The sequence below is a fragment of the Rhinolophus sinicus genome, chromosome 6 (genome assembly GCF_057876585.1).
Source record: "Rhinolophus sinicus isolate RSI-liver-muscle chromosome 6, RSI-T2T, whole genome shotgun sequence".
Taxonomy (NCBI): Eukaryota; Metazoa; Chordata; class Mammalia; order Chiroptera; family Rhinolophidae; genus Rhinolophus; species Rhinolophus sinicus.
Window position 1 is genome coordinate 51,445,973 of NC_142506.1, and position 17,094 is coordinate 51,463,066.

At 46.0% G+C, this 17,094-nt stretch overlaps 2 protein-coding genes across 2 annotated transcripts in view; one reads left to right on the forward strand and one right to left on the reverse strand.

The window, feature by feature from the left end:
• The first annotated feature begins 11,118 nt into the window (after positions 1–11,118).
• BECN2 (beclin 2) lies at positions 11,119–12,522 on the forward strand. Its single transcript, XM_019746807.3, has one exon. The coding sequence runs from the start codon at positions 11,119–11,121 to the stop codon at positions 12,520–12,522; it is 1,404 nt and encodes a 467-aa protein (XP_019602366.3).
• LOC109455326 (microtubule-associated protein 1 light chain 3 gamma) overlaps positions 11,716–17,094 on the reverse strand; it is a 30,746-nt gene continuing 25,367 nt past the window's right edge. The window contains exon 5 of the transcript XR_016021544.1: positions 11,716–11,841. The gene's annotated coding sequence lies outside the window, so the exon portion shown is untranslated. The remainder of the gene's footprint in view (positions 11,842–17,094) is intronic.

Consider the following 17,094-nt stretch of genomic DNA (forward strand, 5'->3'; position numbering starts at 1 on the left):
GCTTCTCTAAAATCTTCCTGCAGAGTCCCACGTGGCCCTGGTAAAATGCACCCTTTTCTGTCCTGTACGGAGATAGTTTGCGCAAAGGCAGCAGCAGCCTGGGCTTTCCCGTTCCCAGGCCCTCTCTGCCTTTCCTGCTGATCCCATTGGCACTGGACTGTGCTACCTTTGTTCTGAGACCCGACAGAAAGTTGAGGGGGTTTGGACAAAGGGAAGAAAGGGAAAAATGGGGTCTGAAGCAAGTGGACAAGTGGGTGGGACCCCTGTGATGTTAGGATTTTATTCTAATTGTGATCAGAAGTTATTAAAGAGTTGCAAGCATGGAGTGTAATTATCCAATTGGCACTTTTAAGGTCATTGCTGTGACTGTGAAGAGAAGGGATTCCAGCAGGAGGGATGGTGGGAAGTGTAGGCTAGATAGAGCCTGTGGCTTGGATAAGCAAGTGGCAGGAGAAATGGCACATTCAAGGTCTAATTTGGAGGTGAAGCTGCAGGGCTGCCTGAAGCACTGGATGTGGGGCTGGGGGAAAGAGAGAAATCGAGGTGCATGAAACCCAGTGTCAGGCCTGAGCTACCACACTGGTGAACGCTGCTGCCATTACTACGTACAGTAGGGAGACCTGCAGTGGGAGGCGGTCGAAAGACTACATTTCAAAGGGAAGTACCAACAATGTCTTTTTGGACTTCCCAGGTTTAAAATGTCTACAACATCCAAGGGAGGCTGCCAGGTCAGGAGTTGGGTTTACGAGTGCAGAGCTGGGGAGAGCCCGTCCTTCCCTTTAGTCTTGGAAGGAGCATCTTTCTCCACAAGCAGAGCTCCATTCACCTGCAGCGTCACTCCCATGAGTGCACTACAGTAGACTAAAGTCACATCAGTCCCTGAGGGCCTCCTGCACATGGGGCTCCTGTACACGGTGTACAGCCCCTGTACACGGTGGAGCTCTCAGGCTGGGCAGTCACATCCCACTCCTGATTGGAGCTCAGGTACCCTCCTCCAACCTACACTGAGGTATGGCCTCAGTTCTCCTGGGAGTGGGGACACAGATTGAGGATGGTGACCATCTGTCAGCATAAGAATCCAAGTAATAAGGAGGTAGGGAAAGCCAAAATGGGAGGAACAACTCTGATGGGAATCCACTGAGACACATGTATCTCCAAGCAATCATTTGAATTGAAATGTGGCACAACTGAGATTGGCTCCTGCCCTCTGCCAAGCCACACCCACCCCAGGGGCCTAAGGGGAAGGGAATGTGCCCAGAATCCATGCCCCTTCTGAACAGCGCTAGGGTGCCAGGGCCCTGTAATGACCCATTTCCAGGAGGGGCTTGGGCCCCTTCCCTGTCCAAGCCAGGCACCTCATACTGTGGGTTAGAGCAGGGAGGGAGACTGAATCTGTGAGCTGGGATAGGAACCCCTCCCTCTGTCCCTCCCACTGCCACATCCCCACTCAGGACACTGAGGAGTCAATAATTCTAAAGTTGAATTATGAAGCTATGTTGTTCAAGGCAGGAAGACAGAAACATTTTATTTAAATTTTTAATTTGATTTAAACAATTAACTATTTAAATAGTGGTATGTGGGCCTTGTTTCTACTACCCTGCAAATGACTATACCTGGATCTGGGCTAAAGTTCTTAAAATTCCTGTCTTGGGCAGGCTGTAGGGGGACATAAATGGATGGATGGCAGAGTGGGGAGACAGCAGGGAATCTCCCCTGCTGTCAGGGGAGACTGGGAATCAGGATGGGATGGGCCCGAGAGTCCCCAATGTTTTCTAGGCCCACTCTCTCCAGTCAATGCAACTGTTCAGAAAATTCCAACCAGTTACAGGAACCCTGAATTTTCTCCATGCTTAAGCTAGTGTCAACCATCACCACCTCCCCCCCACCCCCAGGTGGCACCAGTTCAGCTTTTGAGGGTCTAGAAATGGACAAGCAAGGGATTGTTGGCTAATAAACATTTCAAGGTCCAAACCAATTTAAACTTCTTTATTTTATCCCATTTTAAACCTCTGAATGAATGTATGTGGATCTGCTGAGAGACCAGCATGGGGAAGGGTGATTAGATATCACTGTGGGGGAAGAGTCGCTCAGAAAATGAAATGAGTGTCTTAGATGTGAATGCTAACCACAGGGGTTCTGAATTAGTCACCCAGAGACGAGGATGCTGAGACCTTGAAAGCAACAGCCTTCCCAATTCTTGGTGCTGCCATGACAACTGGAGGCCAGAATGAGGTCATCCCCAAAGCAGCGAGTGGCCCAGGTGACTGATGGGAGCAGGGACTGGGAGAGGAGTCCAACCACCAGGAGGGAAATGGGAACCAGGGGAGGGAAAAGGAGGGAATTTCTGGTAACTGAATAAAATTAGTCACAGCTGTTAAGCTACAGCCACAAAAGCTTGAATAGACCTTATGGCTGAAAAAGAAAGGGAAAGACACTGATTAATTTTACTCTTGACTTTCATCCGAGGATATGAAAACACTTCACTCACAAAGCGCCATGTTCAGGGAGCAGTTTTGTCCATTTTACGAGTATTGCAGTCCAGCGAGTGATCCACGCTAAGGGAGAACGTGGGTGTATGAATAAAGACATTGCAAGGGAATTGGCCCTGATACTAAATATTTGCAGTCTCACTTGAGCCCCCAAATTAAACCTCCCGTTTTACCAAACTTGTCTCTAACCTCATAAATAAACATGTGAAGTTCAAGGAAAATTACCTCTCGAAAGCCACATCAATAGTGCAAAACCAAAAAATTAAAACCCAAACCACTCCACAATCATGTTTAAACACGGACAAAAGCAAGAATGTCATCGAAACCACAAAAAAGACCAGACATCTCTTTATCCTGGCTGCTTTTTGACCAGTTATAGCTTTAGCCACAATTTGTTCTTCCCATCTTCTAGATCAGACTTATTTAGATAATCAAAGCATCACCCCTACCTCCAATCCATAGCAAAGTCCTGCTCCCTTAAACATTCCCCAAGTCATCTCTCATAGCCCAAATCCTGTAACCCCTTTCGAAGCCCTCTTACTGGAATGCCCCACTGTTCCCTGCCCTGTGAGTTCTCCTGTTAAGCTGAAAATAAAAGGGCCTTTCAAAATGAGAGGCATAAGCATTTATTTGAGGCAAAAAAAAATAAAAACTATTCAGGGAACATTGATTCAGGCAGAAGCCTAAATAATGTTCCAATTAGGAGACAAAGGCAAGGGGTATTTATGGGAAAGGGAAGGGAAACAATTACATCAATAGAAGGAAGGCGTGTCTCTTAAGCTTGCTGCCATATTTTCCATCTTTTTTGTCCATGTGACATTGTGGATAATGCCTTCTGACCTATCTCTTTAACTATGTTTTGGCTTCCAAACACATTCATTACATTGAATTTTTTATTTCAGTTATTGCATTTTTCCTTCGTAGACGCTCCTCTTTGTTTCTTTTTCAAATGTCTGATGCAATTTGTAATTTTCTGTTTCTCATTGATATTTTTGAGTATGTCTTGCACTTTTAAGTCTTATAATCATTCTTTAGAACAATCTTTGTCTTATAATTCCAATTTTCAAAGTCATTAGAAGTCAGTGTATGTCATCTGTTGTTTTAGCTGTTCTCTTTCAGAATGAGCTTCCCTGTCTTTGACTGTATGCTTCTCAAAGCCCTAGTGTTCCCAGAAGCGTAGGTTTTTTTCTACGGAGGTTTTGCGTTTGTATTTGCTGAATTCCTAGGGCATTCCCAACCTGTAAACACTTTAAACTCACCATTCGGTTCTGATGATACGAATGGGATACAATTCCTAGCAAGTATGGGGATTGATTAGGCTGAGAAACTCTGAGACACACCTTTCGTCCATGCCTCTTCCATCTCTCAGCAACAAGAAAACTCTTCCTACAACTCTAAAAGGATAGGAAATGGGGAATCCTGATTGTAGGGAGACATCTGAAGTCTTTACTCTCTGTAGGGTAGGTGCCTTGGGCTTTTCAGCTCTGTCAGCCTCTGCCCACCTGCCAGTTTAGCAGCTGCTTCACCCAGATCTGCGTATGCACAGGGCAAAAGTAAGCTGTGAAGTTCCTGCTCACCTTTTTGTATCCTCCCTTCTCCTCAATTTGGACCTAGTCATTCTACGTCACTGTTTCAGTCTTTCTATGCTTCAAGTTTTCAGGCTTTTCCCAGCATTTTCACCTGTTCTCAGCTGCTCCTATATAGATACCTTTTGTAGGATATTATTTTAGGCTGGTTAATTTTAAGAAATAGAAGGGAGAAGCTCTGAAAATCAAATAGTTACCCATTAAAGAACATTTAGTTGTAAGAAAAACTCCATTTGTAAGGGTGCTTCCCTCACTGTACCAGGAAGAGGAGGATATCTGAGTCTCTAAAACTTGAATCTGCATAACAGTCTTACTGTGCTTTTCCTGGTGGCCTCCCATAACGAACTCCCCACCCACAACATCTTTTGTCTGTAGTTGAAAGTTGTGTATAAAGTGATGGCTTCCACCATTCTGGTGTGTTACTCAGTGTCCCTGGGTCTCTCCTATTTATACAGGAGGTATACATGCTATTAAACTTTAATTTTCTCCTACTAATCTGTCTCATGTCTATTTGATTATTTGACCAACCAGAAGAACCTTGAAGAGGAATTTTTTTTTCCTTTCCCCAAACAAGGCAATCTTTGGGTATAAGCCTGTACATATTAATAAACTCTGGTTCTGGGATAGCGGGATGGCTCAGTTGGTTAGAGCATGAGCTCTTTTTTTTTTTTTTCCCCTTCTTCTGCCTCCCGCACCGCCCCCCTCCCAACTCCAGTTCAAGCCATTGTTTCTCAGTCTAGTTGTGTTGGACACAGCTCCCTGGCCCATGCTTTTATTATGAGCTTTGCACTCCCTTATTCTGTCGGCCGCTCACAGCAGATCACGGCAGCTCTTGCCAGCTGCCAGCCACTCCTGGCAGCACGTGGCAGCTCATGCCAACCTCTGGCAGCCCAGCTCCAGGGAGAGCCATTGTTCACAATCTTAACTGTAGAGGGTGCAGCTCACTGGCCCATGTGGGAATCTAACCTGCAACGTCGGCATTAGGAGCACGGCGCTCCAACCACCTGAGCCACCAGGCTGGCCCAACACAATTGTTTATATCAAAAGTAGAGCTTTGTTTTCCTTTGAATGTGGAGTCTCTTGGCAGACTAAGAAGGAAGCAGCCGCAGGCTAGAAAAGGAAGGTCAGAAATCTAGGAGACTCAAAAGCAGCAATCCTTTGAAATATAAATAAGGATTTTGTTTTCTTCTTTTAATGAGAAGATGGCAATTAAATTTCAAATGTTAAAAGAATAAAAAAGCCAGTTAGAGAGTAGACTGAATAGATGCTTTGGAATCTGCTATTTAAGAGTCTGCTGCTGATCTTAGCAACAATTTTGTTCCATTAATCGTGGGGACAGATCCCAGATTGCAAAGGCTTAAGGAGTATTTGATGAAGATTTGGAAACAGTAGAGGCTCCTTTTCTGAGACGTGTCAAGGAGCAAGAAGACAAGGAGCGAGCCAGGCACTGGCCACATAGGGGGCTGGGCATAAGAGAAACTCATGTTTCAGCTTCTAAACAGCATCTTGTTTAATCATCATAGCAATTCTCTAACATGGCTTCTGTTTCATTTTCAAATGAAGAATCAGAGCATTGAAGGGGTTAAGTAACCTGTTAAATAAGCAAGATTACAACCCAAGACTGACTCCAGAGTACTGTACCATACACCTGGCGAACCAAAGAAAGGCTATTTTCGGATGGGGAAAGATGATTATAGACTTAGGGGATCAAGCCTTCCTGTGTCATCATTTCGTGTACCGCCTTTGACTGCCTCCTACGAGGTGTGACAATTAAGTTCATGAACTTGTTGCAGTGATGTTGCTAACCTTCTTTGATATCAGAGGATTATTCATTATGAATTTGTACCAACTGGACAGTTAACCAAGTTTACTATTTGGAAGTGCTGAAAAGTCTGCATGAAAAAGTTAGACGACCTGAACTTTTCGCCAACAATTCATGGCTCTTGCATCACGACAATGCACCAGCTCACACGGCATTGTCTGAGAGTTTTTAGCCAGTAAACAAATAACTGCATTGGAATACCCTCCCTACTCACCTGATCTGGCCCCCAATGGCTTCTTTCTTTACCCAAAGATAAAGGAAATATTGAAAGGAAAACATTTTGATGACATTCAGAACATCAAGGGTAATACGACAGCTCTGATGGCCATTCTAGAAAGAGTTCCAAAATTGCTTTGAAGGGTATACTAGGCACAGGTATCGGTGCATAGCTTCCCAAGGGGAGTACTTCGAAGGGGACCATAGTGATATTCAGCAATGAGGCATGTGGCACTTTTTCTAGGATGTTTGCAGACATAATTGGCAGACCTCGTATATTTACTTATCTGGTATCCTGACACCCGGACTCCAGCTCTCCTTCCACACCCCCAGAAGAGAAGCACATAAACCCTATCACCTTTTCACTGTTTCTCTCTCCCACCCCTGTCCTTTCTTCCCAGTATGCATTGCAGTTGCCGTCCTAACCATTTTCCTCTCCCTCGTCTCCCTGGTTTAGTCTTGCTGGCTTGGCAACACTCACACAGGTGACAGTGGCTGGAGAGAAATGTACACCCACTCATGACAGGGAGTCACATGTGGACCATGACAACTGAGGAGCAATCATCCCATTTCTCTTATCTGTTCACTCCTACTTGTCTGGGTGACTATCACACACATTTTCTTCTCCACGAACCTCACTTTTACTATTATTAATATTATTATTTCATTATTTTTAGTTTTGTTTTTCCATTTTCTTGCCCCATCCTCAATTTTAGCTGAAGACCTTGCTTCCTGTTCCACCAAGATTAAATGTAGCAACTCGACTAACATTGTGACCTTGGTAAGAGGAGTATCTACAGAGTGCTGAGAACAAAGCTGAATTAGGTGGGCTTAAGAGAGAAGGAAGAAGAATTGGAGACAGTCTAAGTATAGACAAGTCTTTCCAGGTGGTTTGCAACAAAGAAGCCACCCCAAATAACCAAATTTTGAAAGGGAAGTGGGGACAAGTTCATTAATCTAGGTACTGGTCATCCAGCGTTGCAAAAAACCCATGCCCCAAACACCCTTCAAGCCATAGAAGTCTTCCTCTTGGGCCCTCCTCAGCCCTCACAAAGAGATCCTGGAATGAGGAGGTAAAAACTGGAGGGACAATTTCCAAAAATAAGAAGGAATTTCCTTTCTAACTGAGAGCAATACTCCAGTTCCACCCCTTCCTTCACTAAAGGAGGCTCCACAGCTGGATTCTGGATTATCCTGGAGATATTATTCAGTTGTCAAACCCAGAGTCTGAAACAATCCCCACTCTCCTACACAACTGTGTTCCCTTAGTCAGCTTCAGACATCTTCCCTTAGGGCGAGTTCAAATTCAAAGCCAGGTGTAGCTTGGTTTTAGGGGAGGTAATTAAAATGAGTTTAACCATTAGTGGTGAATTTACTTTGCAGGAGGGCTCTGGAATGAATCGGGACTCAGAACCACCGTGACATTGAAAGCAGTTTCTTACTCTGCTGCTCCCCAACGCTTCTGGGGAAAATGTCAGGGTGAGGAAAGGCAGACTTTGTGTGGCAGATAAGCCTGCCAACCCCAGGGCTTATAGCTCAGAGGGTATCCAGCACCACTTTGCAACACTGCAATCTTTACCGCTAAATCCATAACAAACAGGGATTACTATTTTAAGGGTTTTGAGGGGTTGGTCCATATCTAGTTAATTCTGGGATTGACTTTCATCTTTGGCCCACTTGACGGGTTCTGGGGTGTCATGCAGGGTCTCTGCTCCCGCTCCCCGCACAAGAACACAGGATATGGCGAGGCCAAAAAGGAACCCCAACAGAGCCACGGATAGGGGAGTCACACCACTATAGTCTCACTGGCGGCTGGGTTGGAGACACAGGAAGCAGGAGCCACACGATCCGCAAGCCGCTGGCTGCTTCTCTGCCAACCAACAACCAATCAACCAACCCCTTGCTAACTGCAATCTGCTGTGCTAACTGCAATCCGTGCTTGCCAGCCACCATCCTCTGCTAGCATAGCCACGGCAGTTATATTAGTGACCAAAGGTTCACTGGTTACAGCTGATGGCCATCCAATCACAGTTGATGGCTGTTTACTACCCGAGTGAGCACCTTTCCATGTGAGGGTGAGAGCCTGGAAACTGCACTCCTGGCTCTGTCCCCACACTTTACCCCTCCAGGGTCTCGCCTCACAATCTACGCGATAAGTGTCTTCCACAAGGGGCCCTGTGCGAGGACCCTGGAGGTGAATGCAATATTCTGGACACAGCCAGGCTCTCTGGGCATAGCCAGGGTTTCTCAGGGCACCGCCAGTCCTGGGCACGGCCAGACTTCCTGGGCTTCTTAGGGTACCACCAGTCTCCCTAGGCACAGCCAGGGCCTCTCAGGCCACTGCCATTATTTCTGGGCACAGCCAGACTTCCTGGGCACAGCCAGGGTTTCTTAAGGTACTACCAGTCTTTCTGAGCACAGCCAGACTTCCTGGGCACAGCCAGGGTTTCTCAGGATACCACTAGTCTTTCTCTGCACAGCCAGTGTTCTCAGGACACAGCCAGGGTTTCTCAGGGCACCACCAGTCTTTCTGGGCACAGCCAGACTTCCTGGGCACAGCCAGGGTTTCTCAGGATACCGTGCTGGAACAATAATGGCTCATAGCCAAAGTGCTTACATATTCTCGATGGCAGCCAGTCGAGACAACGCCAGCAAACATCCACCTGCACCCCAACAAGGGGTCTTTCTGCACCAGTCTCGCTGGCGGTGGGGCGAGACACAGGAAGCAAACATCTGCCAGTTCCACTACATGGTGGTACGTTCCCAAGCAAACAGTCAAGCGGTCCTTCAAATCAGGGATAGAAGGCAATTTCCTATCGTCCACAGTCATTTGCCAGAGCTGTGTGCTGGCTCTACAACGTGTGCCCTCTCCGCATGGCAAGGGCTCCAAGTCCTCCCCAACCTGGGGGTGAGGGATGACCTTGACCTCACCCACGTCTCCCACAGAGGACTCAGCAAGAGTTTCCTGCTGGGACTACAAGTCCCGCATCCGGGCTGCCTCAGCAAGCACCTCCCAGCCCACACAGCCGGCTGCAAAGACCTTTGCTTTCTCCGGTCTATGCTAGTTGAAAAACTGTCCAGGTCTTCTCACCCCTCCACGGGGGTCCAGCTTTCCGGCAGCTGCTCCTCCTGTCTTCCTGAGACTGAGTGTTCATATGCACAAACCGCTCAACCGCCCTTCGGAGCGCTTTGGCTGGCACCGTACCCTGCTCGCTGCGCCATGTGGCATGCAGGGTGTCAGCTCCTGCTCCCAGCACAAGAACGCAGGACATGGGAAGGCCAAAAAGGAACCCCAACAGAGCCATGGATAGGGGAGTCACACCACTATAGTCTCTCTGGTGGCTGGGTTGGAGACACAGGAAGCAGGAGCCACACGATCCGCAATCCACTGGCCGCTTCTCTGCCAACCAACAACCAATCAACCAACCCCTTGCTAACTGCAATCCAGGCTTGCCAGCCACCATCCTCTGCTAGCGTAGCCACGGCAGTTATATTAGTGGCCAAAGGCTCACTGGTTACAGCTGACGGCCAACTAGCCACAGCTGATGGCCATCCGATCACAGTTGATGGCCATTTACTACCTGAGTGAGCACCTTTCCACGTGAGTCTGAGAGCCTAGAAACTGCACTCCTGACCCCACATGGGGAATGCTGCATGGCCTGTGAAGGGGCGGGAACTCTGCAGGCCACTGCTAGAGAGTGCTCCTGCTATTTATGAATTCAGGGGCACTTCAGGGAGGTCATGAGGGCTAGAGGATCTCGATTTTTAACTTCGCTTCACCTTAATGTCCTCCCTGTCTTCCCACCTCCCAATAATTTTGAGATTCAGATAGGACACTGGTGAGAGCCTGTGTGAAAGGCTAAGTGGTGATTAACCAATTGGTATAAATTACCAATTCGTCCATGCCAGTGACTTGGGTTAGGTGGGGTTTGAAAACTGTAGCAAAGCGTGTTTCCTTGCTAGAACAAGGTCCTTTCAATATGTGGCCCAGTGTAGCACAGCTGCCTGATGTGACTAAACTTGGGGAGTCCTAGGCCACAGTCCGGTGAATCTGCAGGAGGGCCTCTTTCCTCCTCTGCCAGGGCAATAGGTGTGGCTGCCACCTTTCTCCTGTGGACACAGGTGGAGACAGGCCCTGTGGCCTCCCACCCCTTATGGTGGCTGAGGAATTGGATCCTTCCGTGTTTATTTTATGCTTTCCTCCACCAGGTCAATAAATGCAGGTTAAAAGCTTATAGGTTTTTTAGATCAAGTATCTCTGACTCGTTAGTGTGCTTAACGGGGTGGTTGATTTATAGAAGTCAATAGTATTTGTAAAGTTCTTTTGTTGGTTTGTTTTTTTACGTTATGCAAATGCTTGGTGTATTAATCTTGTTATCTTAGCCTCCGACTGAGCTGATGGTAAGAGCCAAACTACTTATTTGATTTGATTTGTTAATTAAACAAATGTCTTTTCCATTTTCCAATGCTCATTACATTACTGTGTGATAAAGAATGTTAAGTGTGTCAACAGAGTGGAGAGTCTAAATTTGGTGGTCAGGGAAGGCTTCCTGGAGGATATGACATGTAACCCAGCCCTAAAAGATGGGTAGGGGTTATCCAGGTCAAGAAGGGGAGGGAGAGGGTTTCAGTCAGAGGGAACAATAGGATATGTTGGAAGAATTGAAATGCAAGAACACGCAGGAGCCCCAGGCGTGTGGGTGGCAGGAAATGGGAAGAGAAGGAGCTGGAAACATGGGCAGAGGCCTTAGTGTCAGGTTAAGATGATGAGACTTTATCTTAAGGTAAGATAAGGGCATTAAACATTTTAAGGAGGGAAGTGCCATGATCAGATTGTAGTTTAAGAAAGCTTACTCTTAAAATACGCCTTGAAAATGTTAAAGAAGGAAAGTGAGATGATTGGATTTTTCTTTTAGAAAGACTCCCTTGTCTAAAAGCTGCTAACAGAGGTCTGTGGAAGGAGGGTCCATCATAAGCTCTGAAGTAGGAGAGTGACAGATGAGATATGCATTTTAAGAGAATCACTCCTCTAAAGGAGCTTAAAAAGTATAAATGGAGAAGTAACGGGGGAGCCAAAGAAAACTTAGAATCGAAGTTGAAAGTCAAGACCTGCACCATGTCCTCTGTCCGCTTCCTTTGCCAGTGCTGCCGCCAGCCCCTGAAGCTGACTCAGTCTGCGGAGACCAGCCAACCACCTGTAGCTTCCCAGCTCCCCTCAGCTCAGGGGGAGCCAGGAGAAACCCTGGAGGAAGGCCCTACCTTTAAGGTGGAGAGAGATACTGAAAAGTTACAGGATGGGGCCTCTTGCAGGAGCCCCCCTGGCGATGGCAGGATGTCCAGGTACAGTCCCCACATCTTCACCCTGCTTGGCAAGTTGAGCTCTGGAAGAACTCTCCATAGCATCCAGAAGACCATTAGGGGCATTTTTGACATCCTTTCCGGTGAAGAGGATCTGGTCCACCCCCTGTGTCAAGACTGTACTGACAGTCTTTTAGAGCAGCTGGACACTCAGCTCACGATCTCGGAATCTGACAGTCAACGCTACAAACGCTGTTTGGAGACCAGGGAGAGCGTAAGTGAGGACGAGAGGGAGCTGCTGCAGCAGGAGCTGAAGGACATGGAGCTAGAGGAGGCGAGGCTGGTGCAGGAGCTGGAGGAGCTGGAGAAGAGCCGAGAAAGAGCAGCCGTAGCTCTTGAGGCAGCCCAGGCAGAGACTGAGACGCTGGACCTGCAGGAAAGGCAGCACCAGAGAGAGTATGGTAAATTGCTGTGGCAACAATTGGAACTGCAAGACGAGCTGAGGAGTGTGGAGAACCGGCTGCGGTACGCCGAGACCCAGCTAGCCTGGCTGGAGAAAACCAACACCTTCAGGTCAACGTTCGTGATCCACCATGACGGCCCTTTGGCCACCATCAATAACTTCAGGTTGGGCTGCCTCCCCACGGTCCCCGTGTCCTGGAGTGAGATTAATGCAGCCTGGGGGCAGACAGCCTTGCTGCTCCGGGCCCTGTCTAGTACAATTGGACTGGAGTTTCAGAGGTTTCAAGTCATCCCCTGTGGAGACCATTCCTATCTGAAGTCTTTAACAGACGATACCATTGAGCTGCCATTGTTCTGTAACAGGCGGCAGAGTGCTTACTTTTATAAGTTTGACCAGGCGATGATGGCTTTCCTGGACTGCATGCAGCAATTCAAGGAAGAGGCGGAGAAGGGAGCGTCGGGGGTCTACATGCCCTATAGGATTCATGCGGAGAAAGGCCTGATGGAAGACCCTGGAGCCCGTGGCGAATTCTGCTCCATTAGAACCCACCTGAACTCAGAGGAACGGTGGACACAGGCACTAAGGCTCATGCTTATAAACTTTAAGTGGAGTCTTGCTTGGGTCTCCTTACGGTATTGTCAAAAATAACGTTTTTTCTATGAAGGAGAGGGATTATTTTTCGCTTTCAAATAACGTTATTTGTGGAAACTCTTATAAAATGTCATCGCTGTCTTTCCCAGCATGTCTCTGTCCTCCCTTCCCTGTACCTTTCTTGTCCCCGCTTCCCCACCTGGACAAATTCAAAATAACAGCAGAGATTAAATTACAAAATGATGAGATTACTCCTGTAAAAAGGGATAAAGGGCTACAGAGGGAAAGAACTGAAGGTGGGGAGGGTGGGGATGAGAGGAGGGGGCGTGGTAAAGAGAAAATTAGAGGTCTTCAAGTTTTTGATGAGAAAATAAAAGTAATTGGGCCACTGATGTGGGTAGTAGAACTTTCGGAGTGGGACATTCAAAGATTATTAAGTTTTTGCTGTGATGTAGAGTGAATTCCTCCTCTTCATCCCTGAGAAACTTTAAATAAATTTCTACACATTCTCCAATGATTTAAAATGAGAAGTGTCATTGGGCTGCGCCATTATGTTGAGACGAACTTGGGGGTGAAGGGTGGGGATGGGGTGGCCAAAGATGACTGTTTTGGCTCATGGATCACTTCAATGGTCAGTTAAGGGTCACGAGGTGACTCTTCATAGAGAGCTAACGACTGAAAAAAAGTGAGCAAGAGGGCTTTACAGTGGATCGTGTCATACACATGCTTCTCCAGTGTTCTCCTTATAAAATCCCAAATCTTTGCCGTGGCTTTCCGTCCTGGGTGGTCTGTCCCTGGCTCTTCCCTCTCCAGGCTTACCTCACACTTCCCCCAGTGTCTTTCTCTCCTGGGCGGTGCCAAGTCCATCACCCGTCCTCTGCCCTTTGCCCTTGCTCTTCTCTGCCAGGATCTTCTAAGCAAACAATAAACTTCCTGAGAGCTACTTCAGCTTTCTAGTCCAGATGGTCCCTAGAACAGCCCCTCAAAGAGACGAAGCACATATAAATAGAAGTGGTTGTGGGAAATGAGGACAGGAAGGTGATTAATCTGTCACAGACTCAGAGGTGACAGAAAACTCTACTAAGAGATCGGTGAAATAAATTACAGTCGAAGCATCTGATGGAATACCACATAGGCATTAAAATGTTACAGCGCAATATGTGATTACGTAATATTTAATGGCAATGCTTATATTAAGTAAAAAGGTTAGGTCATAAAACCTGTATTATGAAAATCAAAAAGTACTTAGAGAAAAAAGTTCCAAGAATGTACATATTCCTTGAATAGATGAAGGTATTTTGATGAAAATTTTATATTTAAAAGATAAAGCTTTCCATTTGAGATTGGGAAAAAGATACTGGCTGTCAGCCTTTCTCTTTAACATGGGCTGGTCGTCCTACCTAGCACGATGCGTTTTTAGAAAACGGTATAAAGATTAGAAGGTGAAAAATAAAATTATTTGCATATGTTATAACTGTATAATAATATCCAAGTAATTAAACAATTTGAATAAGTGAATTAAGAAATTCATTGACTACAATATAAAAACCAAATGTATATGTCAACGTAAGAAATGTCCAAACCTGTAGAGAATTTTTATAAGAGTTTGAGTTAAACTTACAACATATGCCAGGGAGCAGGATTTCAAATGCTCCACAGAGTAACAGTTTTACAGTTTCTTTTATGCATTTCAATTAAGGAAGCTTGTGTTTGACTCCTTTAGATATCTCATATAAGTGGAATTGTCCTTCTATGACTGGCTTAGATAAATCCATTTTAGAAAAAAGAAGTTCCACACTACTAGAAGTGAGGTCTGGGACAGTTGCCCCAGCATCACGTAGGCGCGCATAAGAAATGCAAACATTCATTGAGGGATTCCACCCAAGTCTTACTGAATCCCCATTTTCCTTTTAAGAGAGGGATGGAATGAAGAGAGAAGCGTGGGCCCACCAACAGCCTAGACTCAGCAGGGCTGGGATTCAGTGTGTGTTGCAGTGGGCAGGGTTGCTGCTGAGAGAGAGACACAATGGAGAAGCAGGAAAGAGCAGTCTTAGAGGATTGTCAATACCACGGTGAGGAGTTTGAATTTCTAGTCCGTGCAGAGCCACTGAAACCCCACCCCACCCACCTGGACCACTACAGACACTTCACCAGAAGTCATAGACTTGTGTTTCAGAAGGTTCACAGCAGAAGCAGTGCAGAGTCTAGAGGACTGGCCACTGCTCAAGTCAGTAAGCCCGGAGGTGGGGTGTCCTCAAAAACACCAGGCTTAGAGGCATCCATGAAGGGAATGGCAGGTGTTAGAGAATCAGGCAAATAAACAGAAGTGAGAAAGAGAAAGAGGTCCCAGAAAGTCAAAACAAGAGTCAAGAAAATTAGATCTTTGTGGTTTTTGAGAAGATAATTGTCAGAGTGGTGATGGCAAGATCCAGGGGGCAGACAGAAGAGTGAAACAGGGAAGTAAGTGGAGATGGTAAATGTGTTCAATTCTTTTGAAATCTTTGACCATCGGGAGAAAGATATAAAGCAGAGGACTTTGAAATGGACAAATCTGACAATTTTTACAGGTTGAAGAAGAAAGATATAGTAGAAAAGATTAAAAATACTGTATGTATATGGGAGGAGGTGAAGATGGAGGGGTTGAAATTAATTGACAATAGGAGTCTAATCATGAAGGAATTGGGGAGGCTTATTCTGTTTTTTGGGGGAGACTTATTGAACAGGAGACGATACAGCTCTTCGAGACTAGTGAGAAGGTGGGAGAAGATGTGGATACAGATCATTTGTAACAGGCTGTTGGCGAGAAGTAACTCAGGCAACTTTGAGGAGGGACAGGTGGAGGGAATGTGCATGTGGTGTGAGGGAGTTGGGGTGGAGAAGGAAACTAGACCGAGCTCCAAAACCTTCAGTAAGGAGAGGGAGAGGGGCATGGGTGACAGGTTGAAGAAGTCCTATGGGGACTATTTTGAGCTAAAAGTAGCTGAGCCAATGAGGGCTCAAGAGAAACTTCTGCTCCCTCCCTCCACCCCATTTAATTACTAAGAAGAATTTGAATTAGAGGCCTTGTCCATAATAAGATTATCAGAGATAACCTCTTTTGACCTATTTATAAGGCAAGGGGAACTGCTAATTACTGAACATGTGCTCTTATGTCCTGCATATGACCTTCCTCCCCTCTGAAGCCCCAAGGTGATTCCTCGCTCAGAATGTGATATGTACCTCATGTCCCTTTTGGTCTTTGAACCTCTAGTGTATGTGTGGTTCCTGTGAGCACCTATGTATTAAATTTGGTTCTTTTCCTCTTGTTAATCCAGCTCATGCAAATTTAATTATTAGATCCTTGAGGGTAAAGGACAGTTTCTTCTTCCTCACATAACATTGTATTAGTTTAAGGTATTCAAAATAATGATTTGATATTTGGATATATTGTGAGATGATCACCACAAACGGTCCAGTTAATATCCATCCCCACACAGTTACAATTTTTTTTTTCTTGTGGTGAGAAACTTTAAGATCTACTCTCTCAGCACCTTTCAAATATACACTGCAGTGTTGGTACCTGTAGATGCCATGCTGTATATTACATCTCAGGACTCATTTTATAACTGAAAGTTTGTACCTTTTGAGCTCCTTCACCCATTGCCCTACCCCGAGCCCCACCTCTGGCAGCCACCAATCTGTTCTCTGTGTAAGTTGGAGTTTTTTTCTTAGCTTTTGTTTTTTTCAGATTCGACATATAAGTGAGATTATGCAGTATTTATCTTTCTGTTTCACTTAACCTTCAACTTGTTAAAGAAATAATACTACATATATAGTATATTATATATGTATAAACTTTAAGTTTGAAAAATGTCATGATTAGAAGTTGAAAAAAAATTCTAGCTCCCTAGCTTTGGCCATGTGTAAGCTAAATTAATGGGAACTAGGTATTTATTTTAAAGGAGGGCGCAGCTCACAGTGGCCTGTTGTGGGGATCAAACCGACAACCTTGGTGCTACTAGCACCGTGCTCTAACCGACGGATCTAACCAGCCACCCCTAGGTATTTTCTTTTCCTTTTTTTTCTTTGTTTTAAAGATTTTATTGGGGAAGGGGAACAGGACTTTATTAGGGAACAGTGTGTACTTCCAGGACTTTTTTCCAAGTCAAGTTGTTGTTCTTTCAATCTCAATTGTGGAGGGTGCTGTTCAGCTTCAAGTTGTTGTCCTTTCAGTCTTAGTTGTGGAGGGCGCAGCTCAACTCCAGGTCCAGTTGCCGTTTCTAGTTGCAGGGGGCACAGCCCACCATCCCTTGCGGGAGTCAAACCGGTGACCTTGTGGTTGAGAGGATGCGTTCCAACCAACTGAGCCAGGAGCTCAGCGGCAGCTCAGCTCAAGGTGCTGGGTTCAATTTTAGTTGCAGGGGGTGCTGCCCACCATCCCTTGTGTGGGGAGCCATGGTTGCAGTTAACTTTAAAGCCTTAACAGAATGGCTCAGTTTATACTTAACCTATTTCCTCCCACTGAAGCAATTGTCTCTGCCTGCATCTGGAGAGTGCTTGCATGCTGCTCAGGAATGTGGTGGGAGTGGCCAGTTCCCAGAACAGAAGGCTGATGCCTATCAGGGCCATTGATAAGATAATTACATTTGG

Bases quoted from the DNA above. Each gene is read 5' to 3' on its own strand.
- BECN2 (XM_019746807.3), top strand. From the start codon at position 11,119: ATGCATTTTAAGAGAATCACTCCTCTAAAGGAGCTTAAAAAGTATAAA.